This window comes from Rana temporaria, chromosome 3 (assembly GCF_905171775.1).
Source record: "Rana temporaria chromosome 3, aRanTem1.1, whole genome shotgun sequence".
Taxonomy (NCBI): Eukaryota; Metazoa; Chordata; class Amphibia; order Anura; family Ranidae; genus Rana; species Rana temporaria.
The window spans coordinates 463,852,707-463,877,151 of NC_053491.1; the positions used below are offsets into that span (position 1 = coordinate 463,852,707).

At 42.7% G+C, this 24,445-nt stretch overlaps 1 protein-coding gene across 1 annotated transcript; it reads left to right on the forward strand.

The window, feature by feature from the left end:
* The first annotated feature begins 3,795 nt into the window (after positions 1–3,795).
* On the forward strand, positions 3,796–23,350 carry LOC120930599 (extracellular calcium-sensing receptor-like). The gene is made up of 6 exons (XM_040341774.1): positions 3,796–4,022; positions 9,201–9,492; positions 13,090–13,920; positions 16,153–16,380; positions 21,451–21,568; positions 22,437–23,350. The coding sequence occupies exons 1-6, from the start codon at positions 3,796–3,798 to the stop codon at positions 23,345–23,347; spliced, it is 2,607 nt and encodes an 868-aa protein (XP_040197708.1). The 3' UTR covers positions 23,348–23,350.
* The last annotated feature ends 1,095 nt before the right edge of the window (positions 23,351–24,445 follow it).

Consider the following 24,445-nt stretch of genomic DNA (forward strand, 5'->3'; position numbering starts at 1 on the left):
TTTTACCAGAACGAGTGCTCCGTCTCATAACTTGCTTCTGAGCATGTGCGTTTTTTCCCGTCGTTAAAGCCAACACGCGACCATTTTTCACCACGTGAAAAACGACAATGTGAAAAACAAAGCGAAAAATTAGAGCATGTTCTAAATTTTTAATGCCCATTTTTCACGTCGAGAAAAATGCTCTGGAGCCTACACAAGATCGTTTTCAATGACATTTAAAAAAAATTGCATTTTCACGTCATGAAAAACAGTCGTGTGTACGCAGCATTATTCTCTTCTGTTCTTCTGCAGATGGAAGAATGTGGTGTCATTGGTTTGCACTGAATTTAAGGTTTGAGTCTCATTCCCAACTAGTCAAACCGGAAAGCTGGTGGTTTTCTGAGGGAGTAATCAACAGGTTATATGCGATAGAGAGTGCGTGTGGCAGAGCTCCGGTGTCCAAACAATACTCTTCAAGAGTAGTGAGGAGTTGACCAAAATTCCCAGGTGGTGGTATGGATTTAAGAAAATGGTGAAGTTGGAAGGCTCTCCAAGAGTCTAACCAAAATGTTCCTGAGGAGTCTGTAAGGACTGACATTGATGGCCAGTTTCCCGCTATCAGAAAGTGAGAGGCTTGGATATGGCCTGTGTGTAACAAATTTTGAAAGATTACATCATGAACTCCCCAGGGAATCAGTGAGTTTCCTAATATGGAGAATAACGATGAGTTACGAGAGGAGACATATTTTACATAGGAAAGGTTCCAGAGATAGGGAAAACAGAAGGGCTGAAGTCCGCTGTCTGCTGACGTCACAGAGTCAGTCCAGGCTTGGTCAAGATCGAGTCCATATGGTCAGTATCTGACCACATGCCTGGACCTCTCACCTAGCTTAGCCTCTTAGTGAGCTGCCGAGAGTCTGAGACGGCTGCTCCCACCCTCTCCACAACCCAGTGCTCCAGTGAGTGAGGCGGGGCAGAGCAGAGAGTCGCTAACAGACAATCACCAGCTCTCTGCTCAGGGAGCGGTGGTGTTTGATCACTCGGTTCTCAGTGTTAGAGCCTCGGACTGATGCTGCATCCACCTAGGTAAGTATGAGTCTTCAAAAAAAAAACACTTCTCTTTTAAATACCAGGGCCCAGATTCAGATACAATTGTGTATCTATCGGTGGGCGTAACGTATCTCAGATACGTTACGCCGCCGTAAATTATGGCGCAAGTTCCGTATTCAGAAAGAACTTGCGCCCTAAGTTAAGGCGGCGTAACGTATGTGGTCCAGGTAATGATGGCTGACCCCACGTAAATGACGTTTTTGGCTAACGGCGCATACGCCGTCCGTGAACGTATCCCAGTGTGCATGCTCCAAATTAACCTGCAAAAAGCCAATGCTTTCGACGTGAACGTAAATTACGCCCAGCCCTATTCGCGAACGACTTACGCAAACGGTGTAATCGACGGAAAATACGACGATGGCCCGATGTCCATACTTAACATAGGATACCCCTCATATAGCAGGGGTAACTTTACGCTGGAAAAAGCCTAACGTAAACGACGTAAAAAAATGCACCGGGCGGACGTACGTTTCTGAATCGGCGTATCTACCTAATTTGCATATTCCTCGCGGAAATCGACGGAAGCGCCACCTAGCGGCCAGCGTAAATATGCAGCCTAAGATACGACGGTGTAAGAGACTTACGCCGGTCGGATCTTAGGGAAATCTATGCGTAACTGATTCTACGAATCAGTCGCATAGATACGACCCCGCCACTCAGAGTTACGACGGCGTATCCGGAGATACGCCGTCGTAACTCCTATCTGAATCAGGGCCCAGCTCTTTATTAGTGATGCAGATATATTTAGAGATCTCTGTCAAGTTTATATTGCACCGTCTAGCTAGGTTCTCAGCCTTAGATTGACTTCTTTGCCCCTGCAGAAAAACACAATTGCAGTAATAACCAGAGCATAGATCATTAACCACTTCAGCCCCAGAAGAATTTACCCCCTTCCTGACCAGAGCACTTTTTGCAATTCGGCACTGCATTGCTTTAACTGACAATTGTGACGTTGCACTCAAACAAAAAAAAAAAAACAATTTTGAAAAAAAAACCACTATATTTTACTCTTTGCTATAATAAATATCCCACATTTAAAAATAAATAAATAAATTCTTCTCAGTTTAGGCCGATACGTATTCTTCTACATATTTTTGGTAAAAAAAATCGCAATAAGCGTTTATTGATTGGTTTGCTCAAAATTGAGAGCGTCTACAAAATAGGGGATCGTTTTATAGCATTTTTATTAAAACATTTTTGTATAATGGCATCGATCAGCGATTTTTATTCGGACTGCAACATTATGGCGGACACATCGGACACTTTTGACACTATTTTGGGACCATTGTCATTTATACAACAATCAGGCCCCGTACTCACGAACCAAACATGTCTGCTGAAACTGGTCCGCAGACCAGTTTCAGCAGACATGTTTGGCCGTGTGTTGGCCCGAGCGGACCATTTTCGGGCGGATCGGACAGGTTTCCAGCGGACAACTGTTTCCTGGACTTGCTTTAAAACAGTCCGCTGGAAACCTGTCCGCCCGGACATGTACGGTCGTCTGTACAGACCTACCGTACATGTCCTGCCGCCCGCCATCCCTCGCATGCGTCGAATGACTTCGATGCATGCGTGGAAGCATTTTAAAGGCAGGCCGCCCACGTCGCCGCGTCATTGTCACAGCGACACCGCGTCATCGACGCGGCGACACCGCGGACACGCCCCGCGTATTGTTTACGCGCGGACTTCTGTTCGATGGTGTGTATAGCCATCGAACAGAAGTCCCCGGGCAGTCCCCGGCCAGACATGTCTGATGGAAACGGTCTGCAGACCGTTTTCATCGGACATGTCCTGCCGTGAGTACAAGGCCTCAGTGCTATAAAAATGCACTGGTTACTGTGTAAATGACTCTGGCAGGGAAGGGATTAAACACTAGGGGGCGAGGAAGGGGTTAAAGGGTCACTAAAGGAAAAAAATTGTTTAGCTAAATAGCTTCCTTTACCTAATGCAGTCCTGGTTTCATGTCCTCATTGTTCGTTTTTGCTGTAATCCTTCTCTGTTCTGCATACTTCCTGCTTGTCTGTTTCCTTATGAAATAAGTACTGGGAGCTTCTCTCTGTGGTCTCTAATCAAGAAGGTGTGATTACTGTGTGTCTAAAACCCCTCAGAACCAATCACTTTCTTTAAAAAAAAAAACACTGCCCTGTATTGGCTCTGTGTCTCTGTCCTTCACACAAGCATGAAACTAGATGAAAACAAACTGAAAGTGCAGGCACATTATATGATTGATGTGTATCTATTTTTAATAATTTTTAAAAGGAATCAGTTAACTATTATGTCTCTATACCCTGTAAACAGTCATTTCAGCAAAAACATGTTTTCCTTTACAACTCCTTTAAGTGTGTCCTAGGGAGTGATTCTAACTGTGGGGGGGACGGGCTACAAGTGACATTACAGTGATCACTGCTCTTGATGACAGGGAGCAGTAGATCAGTGTCCTGTCACAAGGCAGAACAGGGAAATGCCTTGTTTACATAGGCATCTCCCGGTTCTGCCTCCCTGTGAGACGATCCTGGCGGACATTGTGCTCAATCTGTACGGCTAAAGTTTAATTGGTTAGCAAAGGCCGTTGCACTTTTCAGAAAACTTTTTCACATTACATTAAATAATTCTACTGTTTCCTGATAATTGTCAGAAAAAATTGGTGAAGAAGACATACGATAAATTACGGCACTGGTTTACTCATGCTGCGTTGTTAAAAGCAAGATGGAGAGTTTACATACAGCCATCTGGATCTTTGCCCTGCCTTACTTGATTCTGGCTTTTTACTCCAATGACCCAGCTGGCATGAGGTGCCACCTGGAAACGCCAAACCTTAAGGGGGTGACCCTACCAGGAGATGTACTAATAGGATTTTTATTCACTTTACATGTGGACCAAATTCACTACAAAGTTTCCTTCAGAGAACGGCCTCCAGAGACCACCTGTACAACGTAAGTAAAATAATTTTTAAAGTTTTCGTATAATTTAAGACAGTATCTTTCAGATGAAAATTCTGAAGGGAGCTTAACCCTTGCCTTTACAAACCTTGCCGTACCACTCCAGACCGCCCTGCTGCCTTTTGGGGTAATGCAGTGATCTTGGAACAAACTTGCTGGGAATTCTGGAACACCCTGCATGCTAACTTTTCAGGCCTCGTACACACGACCGAGAAACTGGACAGAATCCATCAAGAAACTTGGTGGGAGAGCTTTTTTGCAGAGGAAAACGGTCATGTGTACGTTTTTCATCAAGGAAACTGTCGAGGAACTTGACGAGAAAAAAAGAGAACAAGTTCTCTTTTTCCTCGACGGGCGTCTCAATTTCCCCGCCGTGATCCTCGTCGGGCTGGTTTTCGACGAGAAACTCGAGTGTGTGTATGCTAAGAAACCCTCGCATGTTCAGAATAAAGTATGAGACGGGAGTAAAAGTAGAATTTGTAATGGAGATAACACATTTGTCATGCTGTAACAGACTGAAAAGTGCAAATTGTCTCCGACCAAACTTTTACTTAACACGCAGTAACATGAGATTAGCAAAAGCAGCCCCAAGGGTTGTGCCAGTGGAATCGAACTTCCCCTGCCATTGTATGTGTTGTACGTCACCGCGTTTGAGAACGAGAAGATTTTGTCAGTGTGTACGCAAAGCAATCTTGTCGAGTTTCTCGACAAGCCTAACAAAGAACTCGTCGAGGAAAACCATGTGTCTCGCCCGACGAGTTGCTCGGTCGTGTGTACGAGGCCTTACAAGTAGAATTTTCTCATAGTTGACAATCATATTCAAAGCTTTCCTTAGACATTTAAATGGGATTGGTGAAGGAAGAAGCAGACAGAGAAAAGGCTACAAAGTCCTCAGAAAGTGCACTACTATTGCGCTTCTACTGACCCCCTATAGAACTGTACCTGCTCATTTTGCACATGACTGCACAGAACTCAGTTTATAGGTGATGTTTCCAGCTTTGGCAAAGTTGCAGTGTTTAATTGAAACAATCTGCTCATGAAATTAGATTTTCGAAAATAAACTGTCCCTGCAACAAAAAAAAAGAATAAAAACGTATCTCTTCTGCTGCCTGCATTGCCAAATGCCATTCCCCTGAAGAGCTTGCACCCTGATGCCCTTTACACACGATCGGTTCGTCTGATGAAAACGGACCAATGGATTTTTTCATCCGATATCTGATGAAGCTGACTTTCATCAGTCTTGCCTACACACCATCGGTTAAAAATCTGATCGTGTCCAACGCGGTGACGTAAAACACAATGACATGCTGAGAAAAATTAAGTCTAAGGCCTCGTACAGACGGGCAAACATGTACGATGAAAACGGTCCGCCGGACCGTTTTCAGCGTACATGTCTGCCCGGAGATTTCTGTATGATGGCTGTACACACCATCATACAGAAATCCGCGCGTACTCGATACGTGGCGACAAGGCCGCGCCGCGACGATGACGCGCCGACGTGCGCGGCCCTGGCAGTTCAATGCTTCCACGCATGCGTCTAAGTTATTCGACGCATGCGAGGGAAGCCGGCCGCTCGGACATGTACGGTAGGTCTGTACAGACGACCGAACATGTCCGACGGACAGGATTCCAGCGGGCATGTTTCTAAACATATTTAGAAATATTTGCCCGCTCGAAAAAGGCCCGGCGGGCAAATGTACGCTGGAATCCTGTCTGCTCGGCTGTACAGACGACCGAACATGTCTGCTGAAACTGGTCCGCGGACCAGTTTCAGCAGACATGTTCGGTCGTCTGTACGGGGCCTAATGCTTCTGAGCATGCGTTGACTAGATTCTGAGCATGCGTGGATTTTTGACCGATGGATTTCCCCACAGACAATCGTTTTTTTTCTATCGTTTTTTTAACCATAAGATAGAATAAAAAAAAAAGGTTCTAATTTTTTTCACCGATGGGAAAAAAAAACGATGGGGCCCACACACGACCGGTTAGTCCGATGAAAACGGTCCATCGGTCCGAACAGATCGTGTGTACAGGGCATTAGGTTTGTTTAGAATCCGAGACTTCTCAAAGTGCAAATCTCCTTCTCCTCAGCTTTAACCACATCAACACTGCGCACTTTCGCTCCATTCCCTTTCCAGACCAATTTTCAGCTTTCAGCTCTCTCGCATTTTCAATGACAATTGCGCGGTCATGCTACGCTGTACCCAAATGAAATTTTTATCATTTTGTTCACACAATTAGAGCTTTCTTTTGGTGGTATTTATTCACGACTCTGTTTTTTATTTTTTGTGATATTAGCGAAAAAATGATCGAAAATTTGGAAAAAAATAACAATATTTTCGTCTTTCTATTTTAAAAGAGATCCAATAAAATCGAATTTTGTCATAATTTTAAGACAAAATGTATTCTGCTACATGTCTTTGTAAAAAAAATCCTGTTAAGTGTATAATAATTGGTTCGTGTGATGTATGCAGATGATCATGTACAGATGTGCGCAGGTGATCACGGACATATGTGTGCAGATGATCATTGGGACATATGATTTTACTGTTACATATGTTGGGGACAGGTGTTTTTACTGTGTGGGGACATGTGTGGGGAAGTCTCTTCCTGAACTTGCCACTATTGCTGGACTATCTTTTATATGACAAGCCTTTTAACTTCAACTTTCTAGTAAGTAATATTTATCCTTTGGCAATAAAGGTCTTATGCCGCCTACAGACGATCGGACATTCCGACAAGAAAACCGTAGGTTTTTTTCCGATGGATGTTGGCTCAAACTTGTCTTGCATACACACAAATGTTGTCGGAAATTGCGAACGTCAAGAACGTGGTGACGTACAACACTTCCCACGACCCGAGAAAAATGAAGTTCAATAGCCAGGCTCTTCTGCTTGATTCCGAGCATGCGTGGAATTTTGTGCGTTGGAATTGTGTATTCGGAATTTCCAACAACAATTTTTGTTGTCGGAAAATTTAAGAACCAGCTCTCAAATTTTTGTTGTCAGAAATTCCGACAGCAAATGTCCGATGGAGCCTACACACGGTCAGATTTTCCGACAACAAGCTCACATCGAACATTTGTTGTTGGAAACTCTGACCATGTGTACGTGGCATTAGTGTTTCTGAACTTCTTTATTTTTTATTAAAACCACTTTAAGGGTTGGGGGAAAAACTACTGAATTTGGAAGGTGACACGGGAGAGCGACATTGCAAGAAGTTTCCATTTCTGCACAAACTTCAGCAGAAAATTCCACCTTAACTGAGCGGCATTCAGTGGACTGGCCAGCAGGAAAGGTGAGTATATTTCTCTCTCAGCCCAATGAATTATTTTATACGTTGTCTGGGACTGCTAAAAATAAGGAAAAATCTTCCTATTGTTTATGTTGACAGAGATGTGAATTATTAACCACTTCAATACCGGGCACTTTCACCCCCTTCCTGCCCAAGCTAATCTTCAGCTTTCAGTGTTGTCACACTTTGAATGACAATTGCGTGGTCATGCAATGCTGTACCCAAACAAAATATTTATATTTTTTTAAGACAAATAGAGATTTCTTTTGGTGCTAGCTAAGCAAACTAAAAAATACAATTTTATAAATAAGTAATTTTTCTCCTTCACTGATGGACACTGATGAGGAGGCACAAATATGCAGCACTGATAAGCACTGATATGCAGCACTGATGAGCACTGATTTGCGGCACTGGTGGGCACCGATAGTCAGCACTAATGGGCACTGATAGGCGGGACTGATGGGCACTGATACGCAGTGCTCATGGGCATTGATTGATGACAGTGATAGGCACTGATAGGTGGCACTGATGTGCACTTATAGACGGCACTGATGGGCACTGACAGGCATCTCTGATGGGCACTGAAAGGCAGCATTGATTGGCATCCATGATGGGCACTGATTGGCATCACTGGTGAGCATCATTGGAGGGCACTGGTGAGCATCTCTGGTGGGCACTGGCAGGCATCACTAATGAGGCTGCATTCATAATCATGAGTGAGTGAGTGAGTGAAAAATTTATATAGCGCTACACATGCGAACTGAATCGCCTCTGGGCGCTTGTTTGAGCACTTCTTCCCTTGAGCTCAGAAGAGGTGGGTTTTGATCTTTCTCCTAAAGGCCAAGTGGTTCTCCTCCAAACGAATGGAGGTTGGCAAAGTGTTCCAAAGTCGAGGGCCTTGGAAGCAAATCTTCTTTCTCCTTTGGACTTGTATCTGGTTTTGGGGATTTGGAGTAAATTTTGGTTGGAGGATCGCAGAGCGCGATTGGGGTTGTAGGCTTTTATTTTGTCGCATAGGCATTGGGGGGCATTTCCCCAAATACATTTATGCGTTAGACAGAGTGCTTTGAAAGTGATTCTGTCTTTCACTGGTAGCCAGTGAAGGCTTCTCAGTGATGGGGAGATTGATTCCCATTGATTCTCATTGCACTGATTATCTATGTGCATGTCCTCACCGGGGAAAGATGCTTGTAGTCTCTCCTCTCCTCATGCACTGTGAGGAGAGGAATGCCGATAACCAGCTCACCCTATTTACACTGTGAACCCACATCATAAGCTTTTTACTGTGATTGGTGATGTGTTGTGTCCCAGACCCCCCCCCCCCCCCCCGGGGGTGTCTACGAGCAGCCTGTTCTGAAGGACATCATATGACGTCAATTTAGAACGGTAAAGTCACCGCCCAGTCATCAATTTGCTATTGGCTGGGTGGGAAGTGCTTAACAATCCTAATTCTGAATAAAAAATATGTAGTGATCATTTCATGCTCTACCCAACACTTAAACCCAACAGTATATGCAATGGAATCTGGATCTGTTTTAAGAAAACAGAAGGCCTATGTTTCCCAGCCTTACATTAAAAATAAATCCACGTTTTGCACAGGGTAGGGGGGCCGTTTCCAGTCCTAACTGGACAGAGAGAGAGAGTACAGGATCCTAAAAGTGAGACAGGGGGAAAAAAAATAAGAAAATTCTCAAAAAGGAAAATAAAACACCTTCATATGTTGAAGGTCTAAACATTAGATAGAATGTTGCTTGGGGCCAGGTCTGTGTGCATTCTGTCTAATAGCCTTTTTCATTTATTTTAACAATGGTAATTCTGCTGCTGAAGTTGGTTAATGCATTGTTCCAATTTAAGAGTTTGAATTTTTTGGTCATAAAGGTTCTTGTTGGAAAACTTTCAGGCACTACAAGCTATAATATTTGCCATTGAGGAGATCAATAATAACTCCAACATCTTACAGAATGTAACCCTCGGCCTCCAAGCCTATGATTCGTGTAACGTTCTTCAGCAGACTGTGAAGGCAACGCTACAAATAGTAACAGGACTTGATACGACTGTTCCCAACTATCGATGTCTTCCAAATTCTCCTCTCACTGCTGTTCTCGGTCCCTCATATTCAACGCCAGCAATCACAACAGCTCATATTCTGGGGCTTGGCAGATTTCCACAGGTAATGGTTTAACTTATCCGATGGTTCATTTTAAAGCCCAACTCTAAGCTTTTTTTAATTTTGGAGAGAGGGCGACAGATGTAACCTATGTCAGGGGTTTAATTTATATGTCCCTACCGGGAAGTTTGTCTTTGCTTTCTGCCTAGGGATGAAGTGATGGTAAAGTATTCAGTGTGAAAACAGACTGCAGAAAAATCTTTTTATTCAGTAAATTGAGGAATATTACACAGGCCTAGTAATTAGCTGCAAGACCCAAACACTAGGATAGAAGGAGGTCACATGTTCTCCAGTACCTGAAAGCACCAGTTATTGTTGCCAGCTGCAATGGGAGAAAGAATGACAGGGGTATGTTGGTGAAGTGATGGGTCAGGAGTCTTTTTTTCTTACATATGCAAACACACCCATTCACTTACATGGCTACCCTATACAATTTGTATTTACCAATAAATCCTTTTACTGCTTGTAGTCATTACTCAAATTAAGGCATTTCAAATGCTGATTAGGGTTGAGCGAACCCGAACTGTAAAGTTCGGGTTCGGTACGGACTTTGGGTTTTTCCCGAACCCGGACCCGAATAATTGGAAAAAGTTTGGGTCCGGGATCAGAGTTTGGGAAAAAAAAATGCGCGGAGGTCCCCGCAAATTCAATAACTAGACCCTTTAGGTCTGGTATGGATATTAAAGGGAACCCCACCGTCAATTGAAAAAAAAAATGACGTGCGGTTCCCCCTAAATATTCATAACCAGACCCTTCAGGTCTGGTATGGATATTAAGGGGAACCCCGCCATCAATTTAAAACAAAAATGACGTGCGGTTCCCCCTAAATATCCATAACCAGACCCGTTATCCGAGCACGTTGACCTGGCCGGCCGCAGAAAAGAGGGGGGACAGCGTGCCGCCCCACCCCTCTCCTGAACCGCACCAGGCCACATGCCCTCAACATGGGGAGGATGTCCCCATGTTGATGGGGACAAGGGTCTCATCCCCACAACCCTTGCCCGGTGGTTGTGGGGGTATGTGGGCGGGAGGCTTATCAGAATCTGGAAGACCCCTTTAACAAAGGGGACCCCCAGATCCTGAACCCCCCTGTGTGAAATGGTAATGGGGTACACTGTACCTCTACCATTTCACGAAGGAAGTGTAAAGTCTTGTAAAAAAAAAAACACACACACACCGTAGAATAAAGTCCTTTATTAATAAAAAAAAAAGAAAAAAACTCCAGCGGTGATAATCCACTCATTCCCGGCTTCCTGCTCCAACGTTGTCCCGATCCAGCGACGAGTGCGGGTGTTCTCCAGCGATGAGAAGATCCAGCGACGGGTGATCTCGGCTCCAGCGATGAGAAGATCCATTCATCTGGAGCGCAGCATCCCCGACCTTCTCTCACCGCTGGACACAGCCCAGCGAATGACGCGCTGAAGCTGTGACATTACTTATATAGAGGAGGCAGGGCCACCCGTCACGTGACCCCGCACCCTCTGACGTACCCTCTGCTATGTCACTGGGGAAGCCCAGGGTACACTGCTGATGGGTGGCTGTGTGAAGGGTACACTGTTATTGGCGGGTGTGTGATAGGTACGCTGCTGTTGGAAGGCTGTGTGACAGAAACACTGATGATGGGCGGCGCTGATGGCTTCTATTTAACAGGTAAACTACTTAGGCTGCACTGATGACTGCTGTTTGACACTGATTAGGCTGCACCGTGACAGGTACACTTTTTTCCAGGGCAATCAGTGGTGTGTATAGTAATTGTAAGGTAAAATTGGTAACTCACTGTTCCGGATTCCCCTTCTCTATACACAAGATCAGTGTGTAAAGAAGGAGAAGCCAGTAATAGCAGGTTCCGGGTCTTTGTTTACATTCCTGTGATGAGCTATGATTAGACACAGTGATCACAATGTAAAGAGCCACTTTCATTGGCTCTATATCCTAATCGGTGATGCACTGTGTCTAAAAGGGCACAGCTCACCACATATCACTGCATTGCGTGCCCCTGGGGACGCCCATGAGCTGCAAGTCTGGGAAGACGTCCCAGAACAGGGGCACTCCCGCCCAGCCTTCATTCTACTATAGGCCAGGCGGAAACCGGTAAATGTCACAAAGGGGATGCCAGAGATAATTAAAATAAACCAGGGAACAAATAAAATGTGCTCCTTGCCTGTGGTCCTTGGCCCATTATATCATTTCACTGAACCAGTCCTTGTATTATTGCTTATACTGTATAGTACATTAAAGCAATCCTTGCTATTCTTTTTCTTGCCCATCTAACATTACATGTACATAGAGGATGTTGCACCCTCTTTATTAAACCCTATTTCTTATCACGGTTCTCCAGCAATCCCTAAGAAGCAGCTGTGAAACTTTGTGTAAAACCATATTTACCTTCATATCAATCATTCCTCCTTTTATGATTGGCTGGAATTATGTTTTTTTCTATTGGCTGATAGAGCCTTGTGAAATTCTATGAAAGTGAACAATCAGCCAACAGGAATAAAAAATCCAGCCAATAAGGAAAAGAAAGATTATGTTGTTGTATCCGTCCAGATTAATTACAGGAGTCCACTCTATATTTGACTTTTGAGGGTAAAGTCTAATGCCGCATACACACCATCACTTTATGTGATGAAAAAAAACGACATTTTCTGTGAAGTAAAAAACTACGTTTTTGAAACTTCAATTTTCAAAGACAAAGTTGCCTACACACCATCGTTTTTCTCACAATGTTATAGCAAAGCGAGGTTACGTTCACCACGTTTTTCCATTGAAGCTCGCTTCATAACTAGCTTCTGGGCATGCGCCGGTGTAAAAACGTTGTTTTAAACAACGTTTTTTGCTACACACGATCAATTTCTGTGAAGTAAAAAACGACGTTCTATATGAAAAGCCATGCAGCCTGAATCTTTCAATCTTAAAAGTGAATAGAGAGAATAATGAATGCCCTGTACACATGATCGGAATTTCCTATGGGATAAAATCCAATGGATATTTCCGTCAAAAATCCGTTCAAGCTGTCTTGCATACATACCGTCTGACCAAATTCTGACCGTCCAAAACGCGGTGACGTAAAACACTGCGAAGATCCGAGAATAATTAAGTTCAATGCTTCCGAGCATGTGTCGACTTAATTCTGAGCAATGCATGTTTTTTTCTTCGTCTGAGTTCCACACAGACAATCGGAATTTCCCATAGGAAAAAAAATAAAACATGGTTCATTTCTAAACTCCGACGGAAAAAACTCAGATGGGGCCCACACATGGTCGGAATATCCGATGAAAAAATTCTGTCTGACTTTTTTAATCGGAAATTCCGATAGTGTGTACAAGGCATAAGAGACATAAATGCTCTATTTTTTATTTGATGTCTGTGACCTCCTTGGGGAGATTTCTTCTATTTTCCTGTTCTGGCTACCCCAGGACAAGAAAGAAGAGGGTGCTTGGGCCATTGGTACTGGATGGCACAAAAAGCAAAATAAACCTGTCCAAGTGTCTCCATTTTATGTATCAGCTGCCACTGAGCTTTAAAATGAAGTCTGAAAAAAAGTTACAAAATTTCTCTTCTTACTGTGACTATCAGCTCAAAGTATTCTTTTACTTGTAGATAAGCCAGTGGTCTACCAGTCCTCTACTGAGCGAACGGAAAAAATTCCCATCCTTTTTCAGGACAGTGCCGAGTGATTCATTCCAATCTCGTGGACTTGCACAATTGATTTTGCATTTTGGTTGGTCATGGGTTGGACTTATTGCTGCAAACGATGACTATGGCCAACAAGGAATCCAGCTGATCAGACAAGATATAGTCAAGGCTGGGGCTTGTGTGGCATACAGTGAAAACATTCTACTGAACCAACCAGATCATAATGCTCCACATATAGTAAATGTGATTAAAAGATCTACTGCCAAAGTTGTGGTGGCCTTCTGTAATGCAGTAGATCTGATCATTGTCTTGGGTGAATGGTCAAGACAAAATGTCTCCAAGAAGATACTGATTGCCAGTGAAGCATGGTCAACAATCAACCTTGTTTCTTTCGAGAAATATACAAACCATCTTACTGGTACCATTGGACTAACTTTTTTTAGTGGGACACTGCCAAACTTTAAAGAGTTTCTCAACAAGATCAATCCTTTCACTTCTATTGGTGGAGACTGGATTAAGATATTTTGGGAGAACACTTTTAAATGCACATTTGCCCATAACGTAAACCTCACATCAGCTTTGGAGACCTCAGAAGGAGAGTGCACAGGGTCTGAAAAACTAGACGAGATACACAACACCTACATGGATGTCTCTACACTAAGTTCCCCCTATAATCACTACACTGCGGTCCATGTGGTGGCCAAAGCTTTGGAAGATCTTCGAAAATGCCCTGAGGACAAAGGCCCATTTGCTGATGCAAACTGTGCAGATAAGTGGAATTTTAAACCTTGGCAGGTAATGTTCTGTCTACTTTTTTCAATAGTTGTCTATCTTCTTAAAGATTACTGTAACAAAACGTCCCACACTCCTCTTGAGTGCTTTCGTTATATACTACTTCCTTCCAGTCTGAACCTAGATATCAGATATTCCAATCGCTCATAAGCACAAAACGATACGATACTTTTTTAGTTGCTGAACATGGACTGTTTATTAGAACCTGAATACAAGTCTTATATACAGTTGAAGAGGAGGTTCACCCCTCCTGCTCATATTACTCCAAAAATACACCTGTAACAAATTAACAAGAGCTAATTAGCTAATCCCTTTAAGCAGCCGATGTGACTCTGTGCCTTTCTGGGCATTGTTATGAGAACTCAGGATTTCACTACAGGTCAGATTTGTTGTCACCGAGCTTCACACAGTAGATTATACATTATTATAAGTATAAACACAGGACACCTTCACACAATAGCAGGAGCTCCAGCAGTCGGCCCATCTACTAAATTGTACAGAGGCCAATGTGATCAGCTCTCTCAACTAACATGTTGAATTCAGAATCAAACAAACCAAGAATGGTCTTTACATATATCCTGGGAGATATTGTGGATAAATATTATTGTCCCATTTTAACCACTTGAGCACCGGGCCATCGTCAAATGACGGCTTCACGGTGACTCTGAATATTCAACAGGACGTCTATTGACATCCTGTATTCCTCCGGCCACTGGGGAGCGCGCCGGCGGCGCGTCCCCGAGATGCCGATGCGCGTGCCTGGCGGTCGCGATGTCCGTCAGGTACCCGCGATCGGTAACGACAGAGCAGTGACGTGGAGCTCTGTGTGTAAACACAGAGCTCCACGTCCTGTCAGGAGAGAGAGGAGACCGATCTGTGTCCCTTGTACATAGGGACATAGATCGGTCACCTCCCCCAGTCAGTCCCCTCCCCCCACAGTTAGAACAAAATACAGGTATACATATTAACCCCTCCCTCACCCCCTAGTGTTAACCCCTTGAATGCCAGTCACATTTATACAGTAATTAGTGCATATTTATCGCATTAATCGCTGTATGAATGTGAATGGTGCCAAAAACATGTCAAAAGTGTCCGATGTGTTCGCCGCAATGTCACGGTGACAGTAAGAAAATCGCAAATCGCCGCCAATACTAGTAAAAAAATTAATAAAATAAAAATGCCATAAATCTATCACCTATTTTGTAAACGCTCTAACTTTTGCGCAAACCAATCAATATATGATCATTGCGATTTTTTTTACCAAAAATATGTAGAAGAATACGTATCGGCCTAAACTGAGGAAAAAAAACGTTTTTTTAAAAAAAATGTGATATTTATTAAATAAAAAAGTAAAAAATATTGTGTTTTTTTTTTTAAATTGTCACTCTTCTTTTGTTTATAGCGCAAAAAATAAAAACCGCAGAGGTGATCAAATACCACCAAAAGAAAGCTCTATTTGTGGGAACAAAATGATAAAAAAATTGTTTGGGTACAGTGTAGCACGACCGCGCAATTGTCATTCAAAGTGCGACAGTGCTGAAAGCTGAAAATTGGCTTGGGCAGGAAGGTGCGTAAGTGCCCGGTATGGAAGTGGTTAAGTAATCCAAGACATATTTTCTCAGTTACCCTGTGCCTCCAAAAAGAATATACCACTCAGGGGGTGAGGGGGCAATTTGAGTAGAGGCAACTTTTAAAAACTGTGTGTGTGTGTGTGTGTGTGGTTATAAGATACAGTAGGTCGTATCTGCGGTTGGAGAAAATTATCAGACAGATGGAAATATAGGATCGGTCAAGATGTCTTGCAGACGTCAGTATGGAGATGACTCTGCTATTATATGTTTGATAGTCGTTTTTAGATGGCCAGCTATACACCTTAGTAAGAGATTTGAGCTTAAATGCTTTCATATTCTGGTTGCCGTAACACTCAAAAAGTCCCAGTATGCCCATCCTCTCAATAGTTGGTGATCAGTCCAATTTCGGTAGCCTCTTGTATTGTCTCTGATATTCCTACATTGAGATCCCCCTGCATAATTTCGGACTCTGCTGTTGTCCAGCAAGGATCTTTATTTGTTTCAGCCAGATTTATGTGTTACATTTACCAGAATGGCCACAACTAGTATGCAGACCCAGGAACTCATGGACAAATACCTCACCAATGGAATATGAAACAGATGGACTGACCATTGATGTGGCTAACATTTTTTTTCTTTTTTTTTCTACCCTCCCATGCAACAGCTCCTGTACTATATGAAAATGGTGAGATATATGCAAAGTAATGGAAGGGAACTCTACTTTGATGAAAATGGTGACCCACCTGCCGCATATGACATAGTGAACTGGCAGCTGAGCCCAGAAGGTAAAATACAACAAGTCAAAGTTGGAAGTTATGACACCGCAGCACCTCCAGGAGAAATTTTTACCATAAACACAAGTGCCATTGTGTGGTCAATAGAAGATCACCAGGTATGAATAAACATATAACTAGAAATTGCCATTCCTTTTGTTCTCTTTTATATATCAAAAGACAAGTTTCTAAAAACCTATACAGGTTACCCTCATCTGGACCAGTTACTGTACTGTCAAATGTGAAGTCAGACACAAAATAATACAGATCCTGTCCCTTGAAGCAGCACAAAGAGCCAATACATTGGGCTGCTGTGCTCATGTGCAAACAAAACAACGTGCTGATTGGAGGAGAGAATAGAGTGACAGAGGGATGAATTCACCAGTCTGCTGCTTCCCTGTCCAACTCCAGGCCCTGAATTGTAACTTAAATGTAGCAGATTAAAAAGTAGGTCACAAAAAGCTAAATATGCAGATGGATTTATACAGTATATGAGAGCTGCTTTATCTACCAAAAGATGTATTGTCTATATAGTTTTTACACACATGTAGCACTAACCCCATATGAGCCGCTGGTACAATTGGGTCTCCTGCTCATTCTGTGCTATAGCTGGAGCCTCACTCTTGCTGGCACCATCAGAATACTTAAACTGGGAACTCCCAGTGGTCACACAAGAATGACACATGCTGGTTATAAGGGATGAGCCTGATGTTTGATTCAAACGTAAGTTCGACTCGAACATCGAGTGTTCGCCTGTTCGCTGTTGGCTTTGGCCAATTATGGCTCTCTGTACTGACAGCGCTGTGATTGGCCAAGCATGCGGGTCATAGTGCATGCTTGGCCAATCATCAGCGCGCAATGCCGCAGTGAATTATGGGCCGTGGCGCGTCACTCGAATTTGGCGCGAACGACCCGTTTCGTTCGTATTTTGACGAACGATCGAACATACGATGTTCGAGTCGAACATACGCTTGACTCGAACACGAAGCTCATCCCTACTGAAGACCTACAAGTCTTATTATAGGTTGGTTGGGTCTTTTGGATTGTAGTCCACATCACATAAACTGTGGCTATAATTCCTCACTACGATAATAGAGATAATTATCAACTCTCACCTATAAAAATCTCAGCGCACTCATTACTTTTATCTCTTTGGGTTTAGTAAAATTCCTAGCATGCCCCACATGTATTACTCCTGATTGTGTCCAACTGTCATATCTGCTGAATCCATAGACCTAGATGTCCCACTGACATATTTTTTGTACTTATACCTAAACATGTCTTCCCTGGTATCTGCCCCATCTACAAATCACATCATTCCTCACTGTTCACTCTCTTGGATCTATAGAAGTAAAAGTCCCAAAACGTTGTACTGCGGTCATTTCTGTCTGGAACAATTTGCAGGCCCCAGCATGCCCTTATAACAAATTTAAAGGGGTTGTAAAGGTTTGTTTTTTATTTTCTAAATAGGTTGCTTTAAGCTAGTGCATTGTTGGTTCACTTACCTTTTCATTCCATTTCCCTTCTGAATGTTTTTTAATTTTTTTCCTTTGTCTGAATTTCTCACTTCCTGTTTCTCCTGAGTAAGCTTTCCACCATCACTCGAGAGGTGGAAAGTCATTTAGAACAGCTTACTGAGGAGGAACAGGAAGTGAGAAATTCAGACAAAGAAAACAAAGAAAAAAAAACATTTAGAAGGGAAATCTAAGGAAAAGGTAAGTGAACCAACAATGCACTAGCTTAAAGGAACCTATTTAGAAAATAAAAAACAAACCTTTACAACCACCTTAATGTTTCTATCCTTTATCCTACTATGTCTCTGTTGAATTTAAAGTCCCAACATGCGCTATGGGTGGCTCTATAGTATGGCCCATAAACATGTCCTACTCCCTTGTCACTGGCAGATAACAAGTAATGCCATGTGACACTGTTGTCCCCATCGCTACATAAACACTTCATTGTTTCCAACCTGTATATTATCCCCATTTACACACTCATTGCTCAAATTCTTCTTTGGCCTTCATTAGACACAACACATTACACACATCCAGCAAGCTGGAGTTTGAGCAGTACATAATGGAGATTATACAAGAATGTCTGCAAGAAGGCCATCAAGTCTCCCTTTACAAGAACGGTGTGTAGTAGTGTTTCTAAATGGGCAACACATCAAACTTTGGGGAGGACAATCCACAACAAAAGAAAACTAAAGACCAAGGGCCAGATTCACAGTGCAAGTACGCCGGCGTATCTACTGATACACCGGCGTACTTTCAAATTTGCCGCGTCGTATCTTTAGTTTGAATCCTCAAACCAAGATACGACGGCTTCTGGCTTCGATCCGACAGGCGTACGGCTTTGTACGCCTTTGGATCGTAGGTGCAATACTTTGGCGCCCGCTGGGTGGAGTTTGCGTCGTATGCTAATTAGCTGTTTTACGGCGATCCACGAAGGTACGCGCGGCCGTCGCATTCTCTTACGTCGTCGCTAGTCGGCTTTTCCCGGCGTATAGTTAAAGCTGCTATTTTGTGGCGTATAGATAGACTTGCCATGTTAAAGTATGGCCGTCGTTCCCGCGCCAAATTTTAATTTTTATTTTTTCCGTAAGTCTTCCGTGAATAGGAAAGGACGTAACTCACGTCTAAGTTCAAAACATGACATCGGTGCGACGTCATTTCGCTCAAAGTAAGGCGGGAAATTCCAAAACGTAGCATGCACAGTTCCATCGGCGCGGGGACGCGCTTCATTTAAATGAATCACGCCCCCTACCCGGCCAATTTGAAATATGCACCAAGAAATACACTACGCCGCCGTAACTTACGGCGCAAAATCTTTGAGGATTTCAAAATACGCCAGGTAAGGTACGGCGGCGTAGCGTATCGCTGATACGCTGCGCCTGGGCAATTCTATGTGAATCTGGCCCCAAGTTCCACTATTAAAGGGAAATGTAAGCTACAGGTGACCTAAGTCATCAACACTGGACTAAATATTACAATGTTTTGATGTGAAATGTAGATGTTAAGGTTAGAATTTGGTATACAGGAGGTTCCCTAGTTCCAAACATCCAACTTACAAATGACTCCTACTGACAAACGGAAGGAGACAACAAGAAGTGAGAGGAAATCTACCCTTAGGATGGGAAATTCACTCCTGTAATGCCGTGTACACACGATCGGAACATCCAACAAGAAATTCGTGGATTTTTTTCCCACGGAATTTTGGATCAAACTTGTGTTGCATACACGCGGTCACACAAATGTTGTCTGAAATTGCGACCGTCAAGAACGCAGTGACGTACAACACTACAATGAGCCGAGAAAAATTAAGTTCAATGATTCCGAACATGCATGTTTTTTTGCGCGTCAGAATTGCTTACAGACGATCGGAATTTCCTCCAAGAACTTTTCCCATCTGAAAAATTAAGAACCAGTTCTCAATTTTTTCTTGGCGGAAATTTCAATAGAAAAATTTGGACTATTCCTGTCGGAATTTGCGATCGTTTCATAAGAGTTATTATGGGAAAAAGGTACCTCCACTGAAGCTTTATCACCAAGGCTTGTTTCCACAACAACCCACAATGTTCAAAATCCAATTGTCATTAGGACAGAAAATGATGTGAAATCTTCTGAACAGGGGCACAGACGGCAAAACAAACTTTACACGGGTGTTAACCCTTCCCTATGCTATCCAAAAAGCTTAAAAATCGTTTTTTTGGCTGGAGATACACTTGAAAAATGTACCTGTTCCGACTTACAAACAGATTCCACCCACATTTTTCTTTTTTAAAGTCAGCAGCTACTAACACTGTAGCTGCTGACTTTTAATAAGGACACTTACCTGTCCTAGGCGCCTGCAATGTCGGCCCCCCGACGGCGATCTTTTGGTCCTGGTGCCTCCATCCTCACTAACGGAAACAGGCAGTGAAGCCTTACGCTTCACTGCCTGTTTCCTACGACTCGTGCGGCGCTTTGTGAATGGGCGGCTGCCTCCTGGGATACAAACATTTCCCAGAAGGCAGCACGCCACATTCACCAGAAGACACCGCGATGGAGGACGAGGAAGAAGACCACTGCGGTGGAGCAAGAGGCATAAAAGCTAGTTCCGCATAGCAACCGCCCTTTCTGGTGAGTATAAAAACATTTTCTTTCTATTTTTTTTTATTTTTTTGGGAAAAAAAATAAATCAGGGTGGAACTCCACTTTGAGAACAAACCTACAGACCTTGGGCCAGATTCAGAAAGAGATACAACGGTGTATCTGCCGGTCATATCTATGCGACTGATTCAGAGAATCAGTTACGCATAGATATTCCTAAGATCCGCCAGGTGTAAGTGTCTTACACCGTCGGATCTTAGGCTGCAATTCCAGGCCGGCCGCTAGGTGGCGTTTTTTTTTTTTTTTTACGCCACGAATATGCAAATGAGGAGTTACGCCGATTCAGAAACAAACGACCGCCTGGCGCTTTTTTTTTACGTCGTTTGCGTTTGGCTTTTTCCGGCGTATAGTTACCCCTGGGTCTATGAGGTGTTAAGTATGGCCGTCGTTCCTGCGGCGAGTTTTGAAAATGTTTACGTCGTTTGCGTAAGTCGTTCGCGAATACGGATGGACGTAATTTACGTTCACGACGAAAGCAATGATGTCCTTGCGACGTCATTTAGAGCAATGCACACTGGGAGATTTTACGGACGACGTTCAAGTAAAACGTAAAAACGCGGGGTCAAGGGAAATTTAAATAAAACACGCCCCCTACATCCCCATTTGAATTACGCGGCCTTACGCCGCAACACATACGCTACGCCGCTCTAACTAAGGGCGCAAGTTCTTTGTGAATAAAGAACTTGCGCCCAAAGTTAGAGCGGCATAACGTATCGGAGATACGTTAAGCGGGCCGGACAGATACGCCAATGTATCTGAATCCGGCCCCTTATCTTGTTTCTACCCCGGGGGCCACTTGTTCATACTGTTTTCTTGCCAATGTACCTCAATGATGTTGGCAATTTGACTCCAGGAGATCCATTTCCCTGAAATAAGGAATAATGCTTTAATTTTATGACTGTTGATAAAATGTAAAATTTAGATACCTCCTATTATTAGAAGGCTTTGCTGTGCTAAATAAGCCAGTTTTTATTACACAAAGCACACCAAGAACTGCAACATTTACTTATGATTTTTTATCACGTTATATTAATATAGAGTTCAGTCTGCAGCGAGAGCTGTCCTCCAGGATTTCGTAAGGTTGCCATAAGTGGGCAACCTGTCTGCTGTCATGACTGTGTCCCCTGTCCACCGGGAGAGATTTCCAACCAGACAGGTAAATGTGCAACCATCAAGTCTATTTTTACCAGAGTCATACTTTACTAATCTATTTAGCCTGGAAAGATCTTGGACGCCATTAAGGAGATTCTCATGATAGGTATGGTTAATAATATCCTATTTTTATTCATTTACAAAAGTTTAGTGCAATTATAAGTGCTAAAACGTGATTAAAATTACTGAAACAATCAGATACTGTCCTTTGTGTACTTTTATTGATCCTCAGTCTGTAAACCCAGGGAGCACCCTCTCTCCGATAGTACCAAGAGCATGGCAACTATGGAAACTTGATTTTTTTTCTGCCATGGCCCTTAGTACCAGCCTGGCTCTTGGAATACTCTAAGGCCTCATACACACGACTGAGTTTCTCGGCAAAAATCAGCAAGAAACTTGCTGGGAGATATTTTTTGCCGAGGAAAACGGTCGTGTGTACATTTTCGTCGAGGAAACTGTCGAGAAACTTGACGAGCCAAAAAGATAACATGTTCTCTATTTCCTTGACGGGAATGGAGAAAATTGGCTTGTCGAGTTTCTCGACGGCTTCACAAGGAACTCGACGAGCAAAACGATGTGTTTCGCCCGTCGAGTTTCTCGGTCGTGTGTACGAGGCCTGACAATAATTGATAACTGAGTGTTTCTGTGAGCACTCAGAACTTTTATACTTACACTTTGAAATCAAAAGAACAGATGAAGGAAAGGGACAGTGTGGTTAGGTTTTCAAAATAATCATTGTACATTACATTGTTGACATGAAAAGGTTTATTCATTTTCTTTGAAGAAAATTGAATTCTGTTCTAATGGTGAAATTATGGAATATAGTAAAAACAGAAGTAACATTTTTTTTTTGCCTGTAAATTTTCTTTCAGACACCATCAACTGCCTGAAGTGCCAGTGGGATCATTGGCCAAATTCTCAGAAATCCAGATGTCTTCTAAAACCTATAGAGTATCTCTCAAATGAAGATCCACTGGGACAAACATTAACTGCCATTAGCATCATTTCCTCTCTGGTTTCATTTGCCGTTATGAAACTTTTTATACAGTTTAAGGCAACCCCTTTAGTTAAAGCTAACAATTATTATATCAGCTGTCTTCTCTTGGTCTCCCTCTCCTTGTGCTTTCTCTGCCCTGTAATTTTTATTGGTTATCCTCAGCGTGAGAGGTGTCTCCTGCGTCAGATTGCTTTTGGAATGATTTTTGCTCTCTGCATCTCATGTGTTTTGGCCAAGACCTTGATTGTAATATTTGCTTTTATAGCCACCATGCCAGACAGTAATCTCAGAAAGTGGGCAAACCCAAAAGTGTCTTACATGGTCATTGCAATGAGTTCATTCTTACAATTAGTTTTGTGTGTAGTCTGGTTGTGTATTGCTCCTCCATTCCCAGAATACAACACACAATCTAAACCTGGAATAATTATTATTGAATGTAATGAAGGATCACCCATTGCCTTCTGGACCATGTTGGGTTACCTCTTTCTTCTGGCCTCCATTAGTTTTATTGTTGCCTTCCTGGCTCGTAGACTTCCTGACAGTTTCAATGAGGCCCAGTTTATTACCTTCAGCATGCTAGCTTTCCTCAGTGTCTGGATATCCTACATCCCAGCATCCCTCAGTGCACAGGGCAAATATACGGTGGCCATGGAGATCTTCGCCATCTTGGCCTCCAGTTGGGCTCTTATCACCTGCATGTTTTTCCCAAAATGTTTTATCATCTTGTTTAGACCCGACATGAACACTAAAGAATTTCTAATGAGAAACAACATTTATAAAAGATAGCTTATTCAGTGTGAATGTGTAATGTGTTTTATTTATTTAACATGCTAAATTGAGCTTAAGGTTTTATCTGCCTTAGCTTCTACTTAAGTTGTATAAGATTTATAGGCTGATTATTGATATTGTGTCATACATATTATTATTATAATTATTATTATTTTATTCAGAATTTATTTAGTGGCAACAGTTTGCACAGCACTTTACAATGCAAGGTCAGACAGTACAGTTACAATACAATTTTATCAGGAGGTATCAGCTTACAATCTAAGAGGGAGGATAAGGCGGTTATAAGGTAATACCTGTGGGGGTAAACTTATGGAGATAGTGGAAATACAGTTATTAGGTGGAGGTGGGATAGGTGTTATTGTAAGCTGGATGTAAGATTGGTGTTATGAGTAAGTGCTGTTGTTTGCATGAAACGCATTGACATTCATCTCCTTATGCTTGCAGTGCTGTAATGATTTTATCTCTTTATATTTGATATGCAACAATAAAGTTTTGACATCTATTCAGAACAACATTTCTTTTGTACTTGCTGATCTTGGAGGTCAGCCGGGTGGGCACCTCTGGTTTGGATGTTGGACAAGGCGTTCAGTTTACTGGTGTTTACTCATTATTGGAGTCACGATTGGCTTCTCTGAAGATAAGGGTTTTCAGGGATCACCTAAAAGTGGACAGAGTAGGAGATATAAAATATCTAAAGTATAGATATTCAACGCACAGCATATAATGTCAATAAAATTGGGCTAAAAGGAACACAAAAAGACCTCACATAAAATACAATGTAGCCAACGTACTCTTAAAGCGGAGGTTCACCCTAAAAACAATTATATACCATTCCATCCAGCATACTGCCGACATGTAATAAATAAGAGAGAGGAGATGATGGACAGCCGCACTCCAATAAAGTGTAAAAAACTGTGCCTTTTATTCCAGTAAAACGAAAACTACAACAGCAAAAAAAACTGCAAACAGTGGGGTAACAAAGCTGACATGTTTCACATCGATAACCGATGCTTACTCATAGCCAACATGCCGACATGTACAGTATGCTGTATTTTTTTTTTCGCTATACATACCGCCGTATAGCTATTTTCCCCC

Bases quoted from the DNA above. Each gene is read 5' to 3' on its own strand.
- LOC120930599 (XM_040341774.1), top strand. From the start codon at position 3,796: ATGGAGAGTTTACATACAGCCATCTGGATCTTTGCCCTGCCTTACTTG. The intron at 9,493-13,089 runs GTAATGGTTTAA...TTTTACTTGTAG, and splicing joins GGCTTGGCAGATTTCCACAG to ATAAGCCAGTGGTCTACCAG. The intron at 16,381-21,450 runs GTATGAATAAAC...ATATTAATATAG, and splicing joins GGTCAATAGAAGATCACCAG to AGTTCAGTCTGCAGCGAGAG.